This window comes from Stigmatopora argus, chromosome 8, assembly GCF_051989625.1.
Source record: "Stigmatopora argus isolate UIUO_Sarg chromosome 8, RoL_Sarg_1.0, whole genome shotgun sequence".
In the NCBI taxonomy this organism is placed as follows: domain Eukaryota; kingdom Metazoa; phylum Chordata; class Actinopteri; order Syngnathiformes; family Syngnathidae; genus Stigmatopora; species Stigmatopora argus.
The window spans coordinates 4,903,608-4,925,939 of NC_135394.1; the positions used below are offsets into that span (position 1 = coordinate 4,903,608).

Here is a 22,332-nt window from a genome sequence, read left to right on the forward strand (position 1 = left end):
AAAAATCCGTACGAGGTGCTACCACATTATTATGTTCCACTAAAATTGGCTCGGATAATCTGTGTGCTGCTTAGTCACTTTTCAAAGGCTACTCTTCTCGTAAAATGTTAAAGACTGACCAAACACTGGAAGAAATCAAGTCAAATATTTCCTCTTCAATTTGTTGAGCCAAAAACAAAAACTTAACCACACATTTTGGTGTCTTTGGAACTCTTTGGAGCACGCTGCCAACACACTGTGTGGCTATGAAAGACTATAGCTATTCAGTTTATTGGTATCATGGTTATGATAGACTATTTGCCAATGCAGAAGTCTTTGAAGATAATATCCAGGATCTCCTCTGGCCCGACCTTGCCAGTGATCCGGCCCAGGCTGGTGAGAGCCAAGCGAATGCCCTCCGCGGCAAGAGCGAGATCAAAGTCACGGTATCGCTGGTACTGATCCAGTGCTGCAACACATTGCTGCAAGTGGGCCCTGTGGCGTGCTTGGGTCAGGGTAGGGGCACCAGACAGAGGGTCGCCACACCTATGTGGGAAGTTTGATATAATGAGCTGGTGAAATGTGATTTTGTATGTGTGTGCCAATCTATTTGTGGCATAAGCCTATTGTATTATTTTCCCCTTACCCTTACTATTAGTAAGCCCTGTGAGGGGGATAGGTGGATAAAAATATAGACTTTATAGATAAATGTCAGCAAATTATCACCCTCAATTAACTGCTGTATGCATTGCCATCACACAATGGTGACTATTCTTAGACAGACTATATATGCTCATTGATCCATAAACACAAATTTGCACTAATGAGAATTTCTTGGTTCATGGTCTTGTATTATTCTGAGGTCACAAATAGCTAACAGCACAAAAAACATCTAAATAGATCTAGTTTAGCTAATGTGGTCTTTTAAATACCAAATAGTTGAAGATTTTGCTTTTTATGTATAGAATGCAAACCCTACAATGAAATAGGGATCACTGTACCTTGAAATTAATGTTTCTTAGTTATTATTGTTTTGATTTCAAAATCTGAGGTGATAACGCTCATTGTTTTCCAGAAGAGTTCGAGTTATTCAGAAATAATACTGATGATTTCATTGATTTGGTAGTGATTTTGTGTAATAGTATAGGTATAGTCTATACTATAAACCAGGGGCACTCTACACACATATATATACATATAGTATGTGTATATATATAAATATCAGTGGTGTGCCAACAGGGCCTTCAAGGCCTTCTCTGCTGGCCTAAGAAATATCTGAATCATATATTATATTTTGTCCATCAATACTTATGAAATAATTCCAAATTGTCTGTTAGCTTCCTTTCATTGCTTTCGCGCTGGTTGCACTGCTTCCAGATGTGTTTTCATATTGAAACATTTAACCAATCACATTTCAGCCATTATTTTCTATTTAAGGGAAAATGACAGATGAAAAGGATGGATTTTGGCGAGTAAAATATGGCTATATTCCTAAATAATATTTAAATTGTATGAGGTTATATATACATATACTGATAAATACATATATATATATATATATATATATATATATATATATATATATATATATATACATATATACATATATACGTATATATATATATATATATATATATATACACACACACACACACACATGTATATACATATATACACACATATATATACACACTTACATATATACACACACTTACATATATACATATACACTTGCATATATACACATATATATACACACACACACTTACATATATACACATACACGTATATATATATACACACTTACATATATACACATATATATACAACACACACACACACATATATATACATATACATACATTATATATATATATATATATATATATATATATATACACACACACACACACACACACACACACACACACACACACATACATATATATATATATATATATATATATATATATATATATATATATATATATATATATATATATATATATATATACACACACACACACACATTTGTTTTTGTTTTTTTCCTCTTTAACCAACGACAGCCTGTTGTATTTTTTAAGGCTATACTTATCTGGAAAACCTGTTATGTTAACCATTTGTTTTCTATTTTACTATTGTTACATTAACGTGTTTGTTCGTGGTTTCTGATAAAATATAATATTACCGTACCAAAAATGTGACTCCCCTACTGCGAATCATATTCCAAAAAATACGGTAGTTACTATCTTGTGTTGTTTAGTCTTAAGTACAGAGAGCAAAATTGTAGTAAATTTTGTTAACTCACAAAGCCTTGACTCTGCTGTGCAGTGTTGTGAGAAAGTCTTGAAGCCCCTCATTAGTGTGACAGGATATAGTACAAACAGGAGGCAACGCAGGAATACACCCAAATTTTAGTTTCAGCAATTGTCTATGTTCATCAGACAGTAAGTCCACTTTGTTCAGGACCAGAAGGAATCTGTCAGATGCTAATACTGCAATGAAAAATTAGACATCATTTTTTCTCTCTAAGGGGATGTAATGTATTGAAAAAGGAAATTTGGTGTCTAAAATCAAATCCTTAGAGGCATAGGTACCTGTGTGAATCTGTTCCTGGGTGAGAACAACACTTTGGAGATAATCCTGGAGGAAGGCTGCAGCCTGATGGGTCTCAGTGGGGATGTGAGAACAGTCTACAACCACCAGAGTCAGATCTGCTTGCTCAATCCTGGAGTAAAGAAAAAATGATATATTTTTTAATCCGTAGTTTATTCCATTTTATTCAGGGTGAAATGGTGGCTATGACACGATCACCATCACATTACAGAACATTTAAGGTATTCAAGGGAAAAATCTATCTTGCATGAAAATATTATATATTTCTCCGTCTTACAAACACGAGGACAACAATATACAGTAAACTGAAGTGTATAGTGTATTGATATTCCAGCTCCCTTTCAACAAAACATAATACAACTAAAATATTTTCCATAAATTTGAGCACTGATAGCAAACTTTTTTTCCTTTTTAATATTGCTATGGTTTCATTTTTTATTTTGGAAAAAAAACATTCAATACACTTTGGGTTTATTCAAAAAAGAGGCTTTCAAGAATTGACCTAAGGTCATCTGGTTCATTCCTATACAGGAGTACTTTTATTGGGAACAAAACCAACATAGGAGCTTAACATGTGTGTCAGGCTGTTTCCTTTAAGTGACCAGAAGCTCCATTTCTGGTGTACATCCATCCCATGACAAGAGCAAGTAGTAGCAACGGATGCTTGTACTTACCACCTCCTTCCTGTAGTGACCCAGGTCACAAGAGTCTGACCTGCTTCATGCACACAAAGTCCTTTACCCAACACAAAATGCACACCCTTTCTATACACCAATTTACCACACCACATTCCACCAAACAGGGCTCAATTATTACGATTAGATGCACATAACTCACCTTTACACAAAAACACTTCACATTTGTCTTCTTTTTCACTTACGAAAAATAATTCAGAAACAAAGACCATGTTTTATGTGTAAGGTGAACAAGCAAATCTAGCCCTCTTTCTGTACAGAGGCCTTAAACTACTTACTGATGTGATGTTACATGACATCCTACAAATAACTGCATCATAATCTATCATTATTTATTTCAGGTGGAATATTTAATGTTGAAAATAATTTAATGTTGCAAGTGGTTGTAAAGATGTTAGCTTTACGAAAGAGTTTAAGGTAGTAATTAAAGTTTAATTTCAGCCGGCATTAAAAAAAATCTGTATAAACTGGTTCTCCTAGCAATATTGTAGTTTCATAAATATTTGCAAGATATGCAAGAAATGTTTTAGTCAAATTTCAATCAAAAGAACGTCAACAGGTTTGAAGTAGTGCTTATCCGCATATTTTGTTGTTTTTGAGGAATCCAAACATTTTGCATTTCACCACGAGTTTAGAATTCTGTATCGGCCATATATATATATATATATATATATATATATATATATATATATATTTTTTAAATATTTATCTTTTTTTTCTGATTGCCACTGGTGGAAACCTAATGTAACTGTTAAATCTAAAAATGTAATTATGCATCATCCCACAAGGACGATGGATATGTGCACAAAAAAAAAATTAATTTAATTAATCATTGGTAACTAAAATCACCTAAAATGATCTAAAAGGAAAAAAATGTTGATAAATTAATAAACAAAATTGCAATAATTATGCTTTTCATCACATTCCACAGTTGAATAAAAGGAAGAAATAAGGATCTTTCATTGTCAACCTCCAACACACGCATTGGGATATATATAGATCACTTAAACATGGTTTTGGAACCTCATCTCCTTAGCTTAATTAGCTAAATATCTTCTTTCCAAAACCATATTAATAGCAAATAAAAATACATCTATCATATGTATATTATAATATTATATGCGTCATTCCTTTACCCTCACTAAGCAGTAATGACGGGTTTAACAAGCGCTGTTTTTTCCCAGTGTAAACAGAGGAAGCATCTGTCAGCAAATGTCTCCCAATATGTCCATATTCAACATCATGGACGAGGTGTTGTAAATACAACAAGGAAAGGTACCTCTTCATTGCGCAACCTCCTGGGAGTGTTTTTCCAAGTATTTATATCCACGAAGGAGCAATAAGACAAATTGGGTGTCGTGCATAGCTAGAATGATGTACAGAACAAACGTGATGACTTATTTCTTCCTTTCTTTGTTCTTGAACACTACAGAAATTGGTCACAGAGCTAATGGATGGACAAAAGGCCAATATGTGAGCTGTAACGTAAACACGGTCCCCACCTTTCACGAGCTCGGCGGACCCCCTCTCTCTCCACCAGGTCTGAGCTGTCTCTGAGACCGGCTGTGTCACTCAAGAGAACGGGAAAGCCGCCGACGTCCAGAGCCGTCTCCACCACATCCCTGGTGGTTCCGGCAATAGGAGACACAATGGCTGCAGGTCTCTGACCTGGATTAAACAAACATCCAAATAAAACATGACACTCATTATTTATCAAAGATAATTTGAGATTCATACACAAGACAGATTTTAAAATTACTGTCAAAAGACTCAGGAGGAAATTTAGACATTGGTTTACAAATATAGTTATTATTACAAAGAGGAAGTTGTGAGGAGTTTCTTCAAGTCTTCACTCAACCCAGTAGTTTATATGATGTATAATTCTAAATGCCTTCAGGATACAATCGGGCAAACAAATGCATCCCTATTTTATAAACAACATGTGTAAGATTAGCACGACAAAAAAATGGAAATGACGTATAGCATTTTTTAAACATTTAATAATTTAATTTATCATCGAATATGAATACTACATCTAACCTGATCATGGCAGCATGACCAAGCTAAGCTTAACACAGTTAAAATATAGGTGCTTTATGACAACTCCCCTTTTTAATATAATTTTCTATATTTTAAGTACAAAAATCCATCAAAGCTATACTAAAAATTTAGACAATCAGTATTGCCCAAATTACTTCAAACACAAAAAATAAGAACTTCAAATCAAATATGCCAAGTCATCATTTTAAGCAGACAAACATTAAAAAAATTATTTTGTGAATTCATAACGATTATTATTATTAACAGTTGTTTTCTGAATTTGACATGCCGAATTATTTGAATTTAGCTCTATCCTCACCCATAATGCCTTAAAAAGAGAGTGACGGTTCAAATCCTGCTTGGAACAACTGCAGTTAAATGTAAGGTCGGTTTCCTTAAAATTATGACTCCAAACTGCTAGACGAAAGTCAAGTTAACTAAAAATTTGGAGTTCAGATGACTAAATTAGCAGTTTTCGGCGATATGTAGTCTTCTATCAAAACTTGAAAATTCAAGAGAAACAGGTTGAACACACACACGCTGCCAAAATACTGAAAGTGCATCGTAACATTGCATCACAATCCGCCTTATGCGGTCTATTATATGATTCTCTTACATAGAGTGTTGAGGAGGCTGCTTTTTCCTGCATTGGTGGCTCCGGCGATGACTACCTGCACGCCGCTCCGCAGACGCTCACCTCTCCTCTCATCAAGCAGGTGTCGCGCCATGTCATCTTGCAGATGACGCACCATTCCATCCGCTTGAAACACAGGAACGGGATGATGATGAATGTATTGTACTGACCTTGAAAGGTAAAACTACCCGTCTGACACGATTTATCTCAACAAAAGCTGGCTCACGGTCTTTTTTGTTTAGCTACTTCCAAAAAATGAAGTAAAAATGCAAAAATAAAGCACTTTCAATGTTCGAGATACTTCAGATAATTACTAAATAAGATATAACCCAAAACTATGACAAATGAAAAATGTTTACATCCTTTGGGGCATATTTCCACATGGCAATGGAAGTACAATGTGCCAACTAGGCTTACTATTTTTAAACGCAGGTAGGTCTATTAATATTTGTACCAATTGGGCACAAGCCCACATTCCATGCCAACAAAACAAAGTCTACTTCCTAGGCTACATTGTGTCCAATCTTTACAACTTCTGAGGGCTCAAAAAAGTTCTGCGAATGCCAGGCGAGAGGAAGCATTCTGCTCATTTCCAACGTGCACACGAGGGAATGCAATCTTTTTAGAGATGGTAATACTGACAGCACTATTCCTGTGAGCGCAATGCCAGGTTGGCTTTGAAGGCAAGACAAAAGAGTACACAGCCCCGATGCTCTCTCGTCATACTTCCTAAATGGAAACAGTTGGACATTTATGGCTTTTCCCAGAGGCACAACCAAAGCACACGGTGAACAAAAAATGATTTAAAAAAAAAGGCAGGCCCTCTACTGTCTCTTTTCATAGTAATGGAGCCCTTGCAAGCCTTTGCTTGAAACCCAGGGGATTACTGTCAATAAAAATAAAAAAATCATTTTATCACAGTATAATGTACGTACCATGAGTTAAGACTCCATCTTCAATCAGCTCATCTTCACTGAAGTCAATGAAGGCCTCAACATGGGCAAGACACTGTATCAGAAAAAGACACAACCATCATTAAATATATTTTGCTCACATTAACCTTACAGCCATTCCTAAAGCCCAACCCGGAAAACCCCACTCATTCCTGGAGAGAACAACTCCACACAGTAAGGACCGACCTGGGATCGACCCCAGAACTGTGAGGCCAATGCGCTAACCACTCGTCCGCCGAGCCGCCTTCACCATATGCTCTCATTGAAATTTAATACAATATGAAAGTGTATCTAATGTTGTGGCTAGTGAATGTACACTACTCTTATTGGCGGTGTAGAAAATAAAGGTTGGTTATATAGTTTTAGAAACTTAATCCAATCGAAGGAAAGCACGGCAGCATAAGACAAGTAAGCGTGATTGACATTGTGGAACACACACAATAGTAGTATAGCTGAAGAAAAACAGGAAGCCTCACATTCCAAAACTCAAGTCCACATAGAGTACACGGACGATAAGGGTTAAAAAAGTTACATTGTTTTTGAATAAGGTTTCACCGAAAGCTTCAAACAGATGTTATACCTCTGATTTATCACATTCCCAGAGGTCTGAAGCTAAAATAAAGATGCTATTAAGGAACCTCAAGAAAAACATCTCAGGAAGTTTCTCAAGGAAAACCAGCTGGAACGCTTTCTCCCAACTCATGCGAACTGGGAAGGCTTGGCCGCTATCCATTAGGTACCTCCAATTAGACAAGGCGGTTTCGCAGAACTACAGTCACATGATGTGGAAAGATAATACATGTTTCGCAGAAGTACAGCATTTTCAACCGGCCAACATTGTCCTTCAGAATTGAGGTTAGAGGTTCTACATCCCACTGAAGGTGTACACACAAGCACAGACACAAAAATAATCACTTTCACAACATGGCGGTAAGGGCAAATTGCCAATATTTCAAGTACTTGAAATATGATAAGTGCGCACACGTGTTCTACAATAGACAACTTACGAAATGTTTACTTTGAGTAATTTTACATTTAAAGACCCAACTATGAGATTTTAAGCAACTCAAAAGTAATTTTCCCTATTAGGTCACATTTATTGGTAGTCACTCATCAATAGTGTATTTTATAGAGCAATGATTTACTGGAATATTCACACAAAGTAATCTGGAGAGTTCACACAGGTTGTCACAGAGGACAAATTATCCAAGGAGGCAGCCGTTTATTGTGCAAAACAATAAGATGCAGATAGCAGAGGCCAAAGGTGAATGGTTTGAGCTGATACAGGGGTACCTAATCTAAGTCCCAAGTGAGGAAGCTGTCTGACAAGAAACATTTCCATTGTTGCTGCAACTTTCAGATGCTAGGGTCAGCTTTTGAAATTCAATTCAACAATAGATTTACAAGCTTTACATAGAAAGAAGTCTATCGCTTCTTTCAGAAGTATTGTGGCATCAAACCACAAAGCTGTAATCATCTCAAATGGATTTACTCTTGAACTTTACTCAAAGGTCTCCAATGTCAAAAAAACTTAATTGAAAAAAGACGCTTGTTGGATTGGCCAGACTGATAAATTGATATAAAATGTGCTATCACACAGATGTACTATAAAAGGTGTGATCTTATCATATCAACAGGGGAAAAACATTGACGTATTACATGGAGAATTAAGAATTGACACATTCACCACCATCGACAGCAATCAACATTCAATTCATTTGAACTATTCAATTTACTTGGATCGTTGATGACTGAGAAGTCAAATCAGCAATGTTTTGTTATTGAAAGTTATTACAGTGTTTTTAACATATTATTACATGTTAATACCATGATATGGAAATGGAAACATGCATGATTGGTTTGGACGTCTACTGCCGTCAATGGCAGCAGATGAGTAAAAAGCCAGGATTGTAAATATTTATAGACAAGGTTAGCTAAGCGCACCTTAATATAAATTTCACAAATGGCATTTTACACGAAAACTGCATTTGTTCACATACAAGCCTCACTAGACTAGAAGGCACACAGTTCAAAATATAGAATTAGCATTTGATGTCTGAAATGACATTAATACAAATTACAGACGGGAGGTGCCAACGTACCCGTTTCAGTTTGTGACTCCAGTTTTGATAGAGTTGCCCCAGTTCTCCTGACATTTGTCTTAGTGCCTGTCTCCTCTGGGCTTCGGTCTCAGCATGGATGAGATCTCCAAGGCCCTCCACCTGAGCATAAGGATTCCACAAATTGTCAAAGGACAAGTCAAAAAATATATAGTGGTATGAAAAGGTTTGGGCACTGCTTTTAAATTTAAATCTAAATCCTTTGTTGAACGGATTAACAATTTCAGTAAAATATTTCATATAGCAGTCAAACCGTAATATTTGAGAATTGTTCTGTTTATGTACATGTAGGAGTTATTTAACATTTTTAGATTTATTTATTTAATAATTATGGTTACCCGCGACCCTTGTGAGGATAAAGCGCTTCAGAATATGAATGAATTATGTTTGCAAAAATTATTTAAACAAAAGGAGGCCCATGCATGAATTTGTGCCATATAACACTTCTCAAATATTATTGTCTTTACCCACTATATATCTTTAACTGAAATTGCTAATCCATACAACCAATTATCAATACGTAAAAGAAAATTTTGAAAATTATCAGGCGTGTACAAACTTTTTCTTACCACTATAGATTTCATTACAATGACAACCTAAATCTTTGTGCTTATTAAGCATCACTCTTGTTACTGTATATTGTATGAGTGAATGGTTCTGAGGCCACGCTATGTTATTATTATTTGACTTTTACCCAAGATAAAATGTTCATTTGATTGCTGTAATTTTAAAAGACTTTAGAAATGGAGTATTTCACTGTTCTAACACAAAAACATCAAAATTGTGACTGACCACATGTGGATGTGCTATTGCAGAGTCCCCACTTGGATCCATTAAATATTTATAGTGTAGGAACAATAATGAAAACATCAAATAGTGGGTTAGTCTCAATTGGATATTATTTCACTGGCTAGTAGAGGACAGTGTCTACCTTTGGGAGTTAAATAATTGTATAGAGAAGCTTTTAAAAGTCCAAATAATATTAGACACCATAAAAACACTGTCCCTACATCGCGGTTATTCATCTTTTGCAACAGGTTTTGGAACCTATTACCCGTGATAAACGAGTTATTACTGTATAAGAGATTCTGCAAAATTATAGATAAAAAGTTTTCCAATCACTAAAATTTGTGAGGGTTGTTATTTTCTGTGGGGTGTCGGGTTTACACATTTCTTACACTTAAAAGAAAATACCACATAGGGATACGGACATATGAATTATTCGACCAATCTACCTCTGTGAGGCCAAGTTTGCCTGCTTGAAAGGCTCTTCGCGTGAACTCCCCAGACTCAGCAGGTCTCATACCAGGCACACTTCCTGAGAAACAAATTCACACAGCATGAAAATATAATATAAATGGCACTTCATGCACAAAACACACACCACTCTATAATGATCAAATCCAGCGTTATGTTTTTTTAAGATCACTTTATAACTATGCAGCTAAGGTCGGAAAATTAGTCCAAATGTCCTTTAAAATGCAGAAATATGTTCCATACTGAATGTTTTCTTGTCTTTCAAAATGTGTTTAATTTAACAATAACAGCAAAATATGGAAATGGGGGAAAAACACAGCAATGTTTCAAAGTCTGACCAGTGATATCACAGTTTTTCATATTGATACTGTAAAATACTGCACTCCAGAGGGACAAAGAAGCAAGTGCAGAAAAAAATCAGTTTACTCAGTCAGGCACTTTAATTGACAGTTTTGGGAATAAACACAGCTGTTCAATCCATCTGATGGTAATAGTCTGTATACCGTGCCTTACAATCAATTATTCACACGCTATAAATAATGTAAATATGATCTTACCTAACGCCTGAAGGACGGCAGAAGTCACTGCAGGACCTCCATGGATGTGGAACTCGACACTGTCCTCTCCTGTGAAACTGTGAGGAGCTGATGAAATAAACACAAAAGATAAAACAGTCAAAAAAAATACTTGACCATTTAACTCATGCCAGTTGGTAGACGTCCAATTCATTTAAACTGGGAGGGATGGATCATATGATTGCTGCTAGACACTCCTGGTTGGAGCCTGCTGCTTGCAGGCACATATAATAGTTAAAGATAGTCAATAGGGGCAGCCCGGTGGATGAGTGCGTCAGCTTGACAGTGGGGGACCTGGGTTCAAATCCAGGTCGGTCCACCTGTGTGGAGTTTGCATGTTCTCCCCGGGCCTGCGTGGTTTTTCTATGGCTATTACAGTTACCTCCCACATTCCAAAGACATGCATGGTATGCTGATTGGACACTTAATTGCCCCTAGGTATGAGTGGGAGCGTGAATGGTTGTTTATCTCTTTGTGCCCTGTGATTGGCACCAATTCAGGGTGTCCCCCGCCTCTGGCCTAAAGTCAGCTGGGATAGGCTCCAGCACCCCCTCGACCTTAGTGAGGATAAAGCGGTTCAGAAAATGAGATGAAATACTCAATAGTTCACTGTCCAGGAGGAGTAAACAGAATCTTCAACAATATTATATAGTAAAATAATCATAGACACATATACATATCTCGCTCTCCCTCTCTAGAACATATTATAATAATAGAACAACAATAACAACAACAACAACAACAATAATAATAATAATATGTGTTTTTGGGAAATATGGGAGGGAACAGAAAAATCAAATGTAACACCTGGGAACCAAAGAACAAGCCCACGGTCAAGAACTTCTTTGGACTGTGGATGTGTAATGCTCCTTAACAGTGCTCTGCGAGGAAAAGGCAGGTTGCGTGTGAGGCCAGCCATACTGCTGAGGACTGTAGCAGATGAGGGTCCACTGACCCGTACCACAGCAACCCCGCACTTGCCATGGCCGGATGATAATGCAAAGATAGTTTCTGCATCAACTAGGGTAGGAGGAACTCCATTACAGGAACTCAGATTTTTGAAGAGTGAAGTCGATCTGAAAAAATAGGAATACAACATAAACCTATTTTTTTACAATTGCATGAAGTAAACAGAGAACAAATATTAAATAAATAAGAATATGAAATTTAAAAAAAATCATATATGTATGTCTATAGACGGGCGTATAGAGTGGTTAGCACATCGGCCCCACAGTCTTGGGATCGTGGGTTCGATTCCAGGTTGGGCCCTGTGTGTGGAGTTGCATGTTTTCCCGGTGTATGTGTGAGTTTTCCCCAGGTACTCCGATTTCCTCCTACATCCCAAAAACATGCAGAGTAGGCTGGTTGAATACTATAAATTGCCACTAGGTATGGGTGTCCCCTGCCTCTGGCCCGAAGTCAGCTGGGATAGGCTCCAGCACCCCCTGCGACCCTAGTGAGGATAAACGGTTCAGAAGATGAATGAATGTCAATAGACATGAAAATCTGGGGAAGTGTAGCAGTTGATGTGGTATTGTTATGATTTGTTAATTGAAAAGGCTCTAAATTCAAATTCAATTATTCTTGATCATGATTAAGCCTTCTTCAAGTACAGTCATTAAAAGGGGAAAAACCAACCTTTTCCTTAAAATGTGGGCTGTAGCTCCCCTTAATCCATGATGGATAGGCGCTAAAAGCATTGTGTTCTGAAGGTAGAGGAGCCACCAAACCAAAACAATTAGTTTTCACTTATTCCGTAACATTTTACATTGAAATCTGCAAAACTATTTAATTGGTTACAGGAAAACACATAAATGTCACATAGAGACTTGACCCATCGTTTCGCATACAGCGCCGCGTGGGCTACCGCTTCCTTATCAATTCTGATTGGTTATTTTTTGGTGACAGGGAATTCACGAAATTCTATTGGTTTAACACCGGTCCATTTTTACTACGTCCCGCCTACTGTACGCCTCTAAATTCATTCCGTGCAGCAACCAGCGACCGCTCGTAACGAGGTGCAATATCGTTAATATGAAATAGAAATCGGCAAGTGCAAACCAAACATACGAATATGATAAATAGTAAGACGTCATTTTACATAATGGTCTATATCATTTTGCATTTATGCATGTATGTATTCATTTAGTTATTTCCATTGCAGTTTTATTAGCTTCACTTGCGTCATTGTGACGTGTCTACTGAGCACAAAAAAATAAAACATTTTTTTTACTGAAATCCTGCAAAGGTGTGCAGTGTGATATGCTAACTCGCTATTTTCCAACACTAGATATGATTACTACTTACATAGTGAGGGAATTTTTTTAACATACATTTCACAAATTAATAGCCATAAAAGGCTCGTGATTTTTTGTTCCGCTTTCAGTATAAAACAACATTTAGATTTAAGCATACACCAGCGATGCATGGCCTAAAATTTACATTCATCTGATACCTCAATTATTTATAGGTGCCCATTGTGTGTTAGGGGCAGGACATCTGTCACACAGCAGCTGTTGATCAGCACTGGACAAACATCCTTGTCTTATCCACTATTACTAACATCATTATTTCCAAAAACATTGCCTTATGACCAACCATCTGCTGATCGCCATGTAACTGCCAATATGGTTCTTTTTAAACAAATATGTTTACATAGAGTGTCATTTGCTGTGCCTTAAGTTTATCTCAAGTTTCATCTCATTTTCTGAACCACTTTATCCTCACTAGGGTCACGGGGGGTGCTGGAGCCTATCCCAGCATGATTGGGCAGATTGTGCATTCTTGTCCTGGGTGTTTTCGGGGAGAACAAGCAAACTTCACACGGGTGGATCAACCTGGATTTGAAGGCAGGAAGCCAGGAACCCAGAACTGTGAGGCTGACACATTAACCACTCACCCACCGGGCCACCCCTTGTTAAAATAATAATGATAAAAGAACAGTATATACATACCAGATCCACACTGGGTGAGGTTTTTGCTCCAACCGATCCAGCACAAACAGTTTAACTAATTAGATTTCTGCTGAAAAGAAGGCACCTGACTGCAATCCACTGATTGCACTTCTAAGATACCAGATTGGTGGAAATGTTTCCTCTTATGGGTTGGAATGCAGACCACTGCAGCCCTTTGTGGTATGATATAAACTATATACTGTACTTTATTAGGCCCAGGGGTGGGCAAACCGGTCGCAGAGGGTCCGCCGGGGCTGCAAGTTTTTGTTCCAACTGATCCAGCACAAACACTTTAACCATTGAGATTTCTGCAGAAAACAAGAAGCACCTGACTGCAATCCACTGATTGCACTTGTAGGACATCAGATTGGTGAGAAGGTGTCCTCTCTGTGGTTTGGAATGAAAACCCGCACCCACTGTGGCCCTTTGTGGAATAGTCCCCCCACCCCTGATTTAGACCATGACCCTCTGATTCCACTTTTACCCACGATCACGTTGTTCATTTTTCCCCATGACATAAGGCTCGTGGAGTGTGCTGAACTGTCGTCAAGGTGTGTGTGGCCCCTCCCCCCTCCTTTGTCCCGCCCCTGTAGCCAACGCAGGGTCGCTCTCCATCGAACCACGCATCCCGTTCCACAGTCCCACCGCTGCACCATCGCGGACAACCTCACATCCCTTTCACATCCATAGACTCGTATCCCCAGCACCACCGCGCCGTTCCCATGATCTGCCCTCTCCCTGAGATGCGACAGCCGTGCTCGAACGCCAGCAGAATCCCGCCTGTGCGCGTCGCTCCTCGCGGATAGAGAGCATGCCCGACGCGGGGACGCAAGGCGCCGCATCCGCGGCGGCGGCGGCGACGGCCGTCGGTGGCGGTGCGGCAGCGGCAGCGGCCGGCGAAGGAGCCGACACCGGCCGCCACCGACACCGAACGCAGCCGGGAGATCCGGAAAGGCCGGAGACGACTGCCGCCCCACCGCAAAGCTCCGGTTCCGGTGTACTGGGTGAGTTTGGCCGGCTGGGACGATGGAAGTCTGTGGGCAGGTGGAAAGGAGACGAGCGTCAGACACCTCGAGGCACCCCCTCTTTTGTCTGCAACGTGCTGCCTAAAATAACACAAAACGTGTGTAAAATACGACTTTGACGTGTTCCAGACCCGCTTTTTGCACATTTTGAATTTTTAGCCAGGAAATGGCCCCGAATGAACATAGTCTGTTTTGACCTTCTGGTGTCTGTTATTGTGGTGGAGCACGCTGCTTTTGTGGGCTCGAAAACAGTACACCGGGCCGTTTTTTTGGGTTTGACTCGATATCAAATGCGATTTTATTTCTGTAATTTGGAGATCTTCCTCCCCAGCTGCTAACAAAATGTTTAACAACTTCATGATGTCATCCAGGGATTTCTAAACTATACGCTGACTGGCTGTGGATGCGTGTCTACTTCACTGTTATTGCCCCAGTGCAAGTTGTTATGCTAGGGTAGCAACAAAGTATTGTTTTGATTTCATTTTTAAACATGTTTTTAAGTCCTCTCACATTGCGAATTTAAAAGAAAAATCCTAATTCTGGAATAAAAAGAAAAAATCTAAGCCCATGAAAACTAATATGCGTGCACTATGTATGGACCATTTTACAATTGTGGCCTTCGTAATGCAAAATATGATGTGCACACATGTGGACACCAGGTCTGAAATATAGATTATTACAAGTAATTCATATTGTTACTCTTATTATTAAAAGCCTTTCTGGTTTGTTGGCCTTGCAGTTCTGAGATCGAGGGTTCGATTCCTGGGTTCTGACCTTCCTGTGTGGAGTTTGCATGTTCTACTCATGCTTGCATGGGTTTCCCCCGGGTACTCTGGTTTCCTCCAATATCCCCAAAACATTCAGTGTAGGCTGGTTAAACACTCTAAATCAGTGGTCTCCAAACACCGGTCCGCGAGCCACCTAGTGCCGGCCGTCAGATTAAAAAATATTAACGTTTTCAATCTCGCCCTTCTACTTGAAATGAGAAAAGTTGTTTTATTAATAATGAATAATTGCTATTATGCTTGGGACTTGTTTTTTGCCGTCGTATATGTCGTTCGTGCACAATATATATCATAAAGTGAGGGTGAGTATATAAAAATGACTCAAGTCTTTCACGTAATTGCCTCTTACATGCCTAATTTAAATATGTATTGTCGTTCGTCCCCACCCCCACACAATTTTGTCTTAATTAGTCACGCTCTCCATTAGCTAGTCCATGAGAAAATAGAAAGAGCTTTACTGATCCGTGGTGAGAAAAAAGTTGGGGACTGCTGCTCTAATGGTATGGTAGGCTGATTGGACACTCTAAATTGCCTCTAGTTATGAGTGTGAGCGTGGATAGTTGTCCGTCTCCATGTGCCCCGCGATTGGTTGGCCACCAATTCAGGGTGATCCCGGCCTGGTGCCCAGAGTCAGCTGGGATAGGCTCCAGCACCCCCCTGTGAGCCTCTTGAGGATAAGTGGTACAGAAAATAAAATAGAAATAAAGACCTTTCCATAGCTTGGTAACAATAGCACAGGATTTCTCTGAGGTGGATAATATCAGGCAGGATCTAGTTTCAGTTATGGAGCCAGGTCTTTTTTTTCTTCTTGCAAACAGGCTTGCAGCCTGAAATGCGGCGGCAGAGTGATGCAGTGAGCTGTCAGTCACTGTGAATGCATGTTGTAGGTAACCCGAGAAGACTGCTCCTGACTGAAAGGGTAGACTGATGTCATCTGGTGGAGGTGGTGGCAACCACTAGTTTCCAGAATACAGTAGTGTCAGACTTTATCAACTATCTTTCGCGGGCCAGCTGTGGGCTTGTGGTTAAAGGGATAGATGAGTAGAAGTCAATATTAATTAGTTATTATCAGTATTATTTTGGGTCAAAGAAAAGTGTGGTAACAAGCCTGCCAAATTTGAATGAATACAAAAATGGCTAACTGCCGTATATTTAATCCAACTTAAGGCCGTCCAATTGAGTCTCAAATTCTGTAGTCATGCCTGCTGACTGTGCTCAAACCACGTGATACTTTGTGTAGAAGTGTTCTATGTTTTTTGCCTTTTGGCCATATTGTAGCCGTCTGCATCCACCGCCAGCCAGAGCTGCTCGCGGCCGTTTACCTGCTACTGCGTGCATCATTACCCAAATTACACATTACATAAAACGCATATGGAACCACGGTTACTACGTCAGGACACTGCGTTTGACTGCAGGCTACTAGTGGATGCAAAAAGAAGTGTAACCACCGAGTGTTTATTTCCACCTAAAAACACGATCGATTCAGAGGGATTTTTAATTGATGCAAGAATTGTGCAATGTAATATGGCAATAAATCGCAGAATCGATTTTTATCGGCACCATTAGACAATATCAACCATCTTAGGCTTAGACAAAAAAAAATAAAAAATTCAGATATTACAAACGTTTACTAATGGCGTGCCTATTGTACTAGCTTTCTGGTTAATTTGTGTATATGACTCAAACTGTGTAACGTCATTTTATATTGGACCTGGCTACTTTTGTTTCTGATGATTACAGCTAAAATATTGGTAGCGTAGCAAGTTGCATTTGGAATTGATAAAAACAGTGGGATCATTTAGCACTAAACTGCTATGATCTCAAAGCAATATGAACAAAACTCGTTTTCAAATGTCTCCTTATAATTTTTATTGTGTATTTACTGTATGTAGTTCCTAGATGTGTGTTGTAACCTAGAATAGATGTGGAACTTTTATTGGCCTCGTGAGAACTGTTAACCCCATGTGAATGGATTTTGAAAAAGGAGGGGCGTCACTGGTATTAACGTCATGATATCACATCTCAACCGTGACATGTGCCATGGTCAGTCATCTAGCACTGCACCAAAGCCGGGTAATTTATGCAACTGAGATGTTGGGTGCTGTCTGCAGGGATTTTCTTCTCCGAAGACTTGGATCATCCTCACACGTGTCTGCCTTCTTTCCAAATCCTACGATTTGGATAACTTTGATCTAGTTTTCCTACTCTCATATGACAAATGCCAATTTCCAATTCTAATAATTAATCAGTTGTTGTTAGAAAGAGGAATAAATTTATCAGAACAATTAGTTGGGGTTTTCTAAGGGGCCACTGTCAATAGAGTAAATCAGGTCATGCCATTTGTTGCTGTCCAATTAGCCAACCAAGATACTGTGAGATACTGTACATATAATGAACGGAGAGGCGCAATTGGGTCATGTTTCCAATAGGAATCTGAACGGCTCTGTTCATTTGTGGAAGTTAACTCAAGTGATGACCTTGTAATGCCCAATTTCGGGCTTGACACTGCAGCAAAAATGATTACATCAGACTATTTAAAATAAGAGTTGATAAATAGTTCAGCTGATCATAAAGTGAGGGTGAGTATATACAAATGCCTCAAGTCTTTCACGTAATTGCCTCTTACATGCTTAATTTAAATATGCCATAGGAAAGACTATTGGTTTTGTCAAATCTCTCATCTCATTTTCTGAACCACTTCTCCCTCATTAGGGTTGCTGGGGGTGCTGGAGCCTATCCCAGCTGACTCCGGGTCAGAGGCGGGGGACACCCTGAATCGGAAACAAAGGACAACCATGCACACTTACACCCATACCTAGGGGCAATTTAGAGTGTCCAATCAGCCTACCATGCATGTTTTTTGGAATATGGGAGGAAACCGGAATACCTGGAGGAAACCCATGCAGGCCCAGGGAGAACATGCAAACTCCACACAGGTGGACGGGACCTGGATTTGAACCCAGGATTCAGAGCTGTGAGGCTGACGCGCTAACCACTCGCCCCACCGGGCCGCCCGTTTTGTTAAATTGACAGTGAAATTGATCATGCTGTCTGTATAGTAATACGGTAAACCATCATAGGCTTTGAAATTCTGCTGCGTCTATGTGCATTTTGGCAATTTTGCTGAAAAAAATACCATGATATAAATAGGTTAGAACAATCACTGTTGTTATTTTAAAAAATGCCTATGCATTTCATTATTTACTAGGTTGTAAGTTAACACAGTTTTGTTTTGATTAAAACAACATACTTGATGAACTTTCAATAAAGTAATTCAATGTAGACACATTTATTTTACAATTGAAATATTCAAATACAAGCAAAGACAATAATAAATTTCAATCTACTCCACTTTTGGTAATGACTCAATGTAGCATTGCAGTCGTTGTGGCATTCTTTGCTACAAATAGCCAAATACCTGATCAAATACTACCAGTTAGAAAAGAAACAAAGTACCTTATCATTTATCATACTATTCACTTGTGAATCTTAACTTCTATTCCAAGATCTTTTAGAAAAACATTGTCGAGTTTACTATTGTTGGATGATCGACATGTAATGGATTTTATTTCATTTTACTCTTAGTAAGAGTGTTTGACTTGCTCTTCCCATGCCTGTGTGACATTTCCTACAGGTACTCTGGGTAATTTTGTCTACGTATGGTTATGTGCGTGCATGCTTCTTTCTCTCATTGACCCTACGATTGGCTGGCAAGCAATTCTTGGTGTAACCTGCATACTACCCGTTGTTGGCTGACGAAACATTCTTCATATTCTACTTTGTTCAACGTAGCCACCCTTTTATCTGATTACAATTTTGCACACTTTTGGAATTCTCTTGATGACCATTCGGACAGAGGTAATCACCTGAAATCATTTTCACTTCATAGGAAAGCCTCATCATGGTTAATTAGAGGATTTCCTGCTTTATCCTTGGGTTTGGACCATCATTTGTGGTGCAATGAATGAAATGTTTCCAAACCTTAAGGCCAGGGGTGTCAGACTCGGGTTGGTTCGGGGCCGCTTTAACGTCAACTTGATTTCACGATTTTTTTTAAATAAATGGATCAAAAGAACTGGATTAAAAGCCCTGACTATTCAGTTTTTTATAGATCTAAAACAATGTTTATTTTAGCTTTTTAAAAATATATTTTTAGATTTTACAAAATGATTTTTGAACTAAAAACACAGAAAAAAATGATTAAAAAATTACAATTATTGATTTAAAAGGGGGAAAATCAGGAAATTTAATATACATCTATACTCTTCATTTTAATTTGATCCTAAAACAGAAAGTGGGCACTCATGATTTACTTTCCCGGGCCACACAAAATGATGCGACGGGCCATATTTGGCCCCCGGGCCGCCACTTTGACACGTGCTTTAGGCTGTGCTGTATGCTATCTATTCATTTTTTTTCATCTTAACACAGAGATTGTGTGATTAATTTGGTGTGTCATGGTGGTGGTCCTGAGGACAAAGTGATAAACATCTAAGAATGGATAGATAATTCTACAACAAACTGAGAGCACAGACTCACAAATACAGAACGTTTTTGATTCCGTGATGCTACTGCCAACAGCAGACAGTTTGAAAATTATTGCTGGCTTAGTTTTAAAAATCCCCACAGTAGTGAAGGCACACCTGCGTCACAAATTAGAAAATAATGTTCAGAAAGTATGTTGTGCCAGTAGCAATTCACTTGCCCCAGTTTCTCATGTTCTAATGGTTTAATCAGCATAGATAATGGATCTGGGCTTCTAGTCTTCCAAAATCTAAATTTCCTTTAATGACCAAATGTGGGTTCTACTTTTCTGTTTTCTTGCCATTAAGTTGATCAAATTGAAACAGCCTGCTGTGTGATATGCTTGAAGAACAGATGGCATGCCTGCTTTTAGCAAAACCTCTACCATTGATTGCATTTGTGATTTTAGACTTCATGAATCGGGAGTTAAGCCTCTTTCCTTTATGATCTATAATGTGGAGAAATGCTTTTGGTCAGCTAGTGGTTTGTTTATCTTGAGACTTGTATGTAGTTGCTAAGCAAAGGCGGGAGAAATCCAGCTTGAAGAATGCTGTGTGAAGTATCACATTAGCCACTTGACAGTTTGCAGAAGAGATCAAGCCTATGAAAATGTGATGTACAGCTCATTACGAGAGACAGAATGCTAATAAACACAGTGATAATGATGATAAAGGGAGATATAACTACGATGCACAGAAATCTGTTACAAGATCTATTTTCTGTCCTGCCTATTATCTTTTCTTTGGTGCGGTTGAGTGGGAGCCTTTCCCAGCTGACTTTAAGCAAGAAAAGGAGCACACATTTCATTGGCTGCAAGCCAATTGCAGGGCATTTACAAGACCTGCATGCAGACTGAGTTCTCTCCTGGTGAGTTTATAAACTATTACCCTCCATTATCTCTTCCTTTTGTCTTCCTCTTGTGACCAGTGCCCATTAATGTAGGTTTTTATGTGGTAGATTTCGTCAGTGGCGGTCTGTGCATTTCCTAGTGACGCCTTCAGCAAAAACTGTTTTATGGCTATAAAACCTCTACTGCAGCTACAGCTGCGACACATAAAAAATAATCAATAACAACCTCATACAATTGAAATATTATTTAGGAATACTATAGCCATATTTTACTCACCAAAAATCCTTTTTAACTGTACACAATATCCATCATCCTTTCTTTCTTCCTTCTTCTCTATCGCCATCGTAGCTAATGCTGAAAGTCGAGCCTGTCCTGTCGTATTTCTGGCATACGTTTTTATTCGATTTAGTGCTGAAAATGTTTGTTCCCGGTTGTGACAGGCTTGCTTTCTTTGGAGTTGTCCGACCTTTCTTAATGATGTCCAGCTTTTTTTTCTTGAAAAGTCCGTCTTGAAAATGGCTTTAAATCATTACAAAAATATATTTGCTTGTGGAGCTAGCTCCAGATACAGTTTGGTAGCTCTGGCTAATCACTAGCCAATCATAGTTGGTGAAAGCGATGACGTATCCCTACGCCTGCGAGAAGGCAATGACGTATCCCTACGCCTGCGACAAGGCATTGTGGTGTTGCCAACTCGAAATCTGATTGGTTAAAGCAACAGTTATCAACGCTTGTTTAATGCAGTAGAGCCTGCAGAACTGATTGTGAAGGCCTTGAGGCAGATTTCTGACCCTGGCAACAAATAATGGCTGAAATGTGATTGGTTAAATGCTTCAATGTGAAAAGACATCTGGAACCAGTGCAACCAGGGGGAAAGCAATGAAAGGAAGGAAGCTGGCGGACAATTTGGAATTATTTAATAAGTATTCATGGACAAAATATAATTAACATCAGTCTGTGATTCAGATATTTCTTAGGCCAGCAGAGAAGGCCTTGAAGGCCTTGACGGCACACCACTGGATTTCGTCTGTTCAAAGTCAGTTTCACTTGATTATTTTTTTCCGATGTTTCTTCCTATTTGTTGCAGTTGATAGTTATTTAAATTAAGCGTGGCGACTGTAAAATCAGAATCAGTACTCCTCAGCCTGGAGGCTTTATCACCAACTGGGGCGTGTCTGTATCGAGTGATTTATATGCAACTCTGTAAATGTGGTAAATAACACATTAGGATTAACAACAGATCCCGCAGCTGGAGATGACAGTTACAAAGTTTTCCCTGCGTTTTCCTCTGACATGTCTCAAAACTCTAAGGAATTAAAAAAAAT

At 38.8% G+C, this 22,332-nt stretch overlaps 2 protein-coding genes across 5 annotated transcripts in view; one reads left to right on the forward strand and one right to left on the reverse strand.

The window, feature by feature from the left end:
• Positions 1 to 19: 19 nt before the first annotated feature.
• gtpbp3 (GTP binding protein 3, mitochondrial) lies at positions 20 to 13,907 on the reverse strand. Of its 3 annotated transcripts, none has more exons than XM_077606934.1 (12): positions 13,824 to 13,907; positions 11,825 to 11,945; positions 11,677 to 11,750; positions 10,852 to 10,938; positions 10,273 to 10,355; positions 9,020 to 9,139; positions 6,900 to 6,972; positions 5,947 to 6,090; positions 4,793 to 4,958; positions 2,577 to 2,707; positions 2,288 to 2,474; positions 20 to 525 (listed from the first exon to the last, which is right to left on the reverse strand). In XM_077606934.1, the coding sequence occupies exons 2-12, from the start codon at positions 11,884 to 11,886 to the stop codon at positions 294 to 296; spliced, it is 1,359 nt and encodes a 452-aa protein (XP_077463060.1). In that variant the 5' UTR covers positions 11,887 to 11,945; positions 13,824 to 13,907; the 3' UTR covers positions 20 to 293. The 3 variants fall into 3 exon arrangements, with proteins under 3 accessions (XP_077463060.1, XP_077463061.1, XP_077463059.1); XM_077606935.1 differs by lacking the exon at positions 13,824 to 13,907 and adding an exon at positions 12,508 to 12,532; XM_077606933.1 differs by lacking the exon at positions 13,824 to 13,907 and adding an exon at positions 12,508 to 12,733 and having other exon boundaries at positions 11,677 to 11,945.
• A 442-nt stretch (positions 13,908 to 14,349) lies between these two features.
• ano8b (anoctamin 8b) overlaps positions 14,350 to 22,332 on the forward strand; it is a 35,054-nt gene continuing 27,071 nt past the window's right edge. The window contains exon 1 of one of the 2 annotated variants that reach the window (XM_077607665.1): positions 14,350 to 14,827. In XM_077607665.1, the coding sequence (XP_077463791.1) occupies positions 14,635 to 14,827 (193 nt within the window). In that variant the 5' untranslated portion in view covers positions 14,350 to 14,634. Of the gene's footprint in view, positions 14,828 to 20,967; positions 21,025 to 22,332 lie in introns of those variants that run through there. The other variant, XM_077607666.1, reaches the window with a different exon arrangement.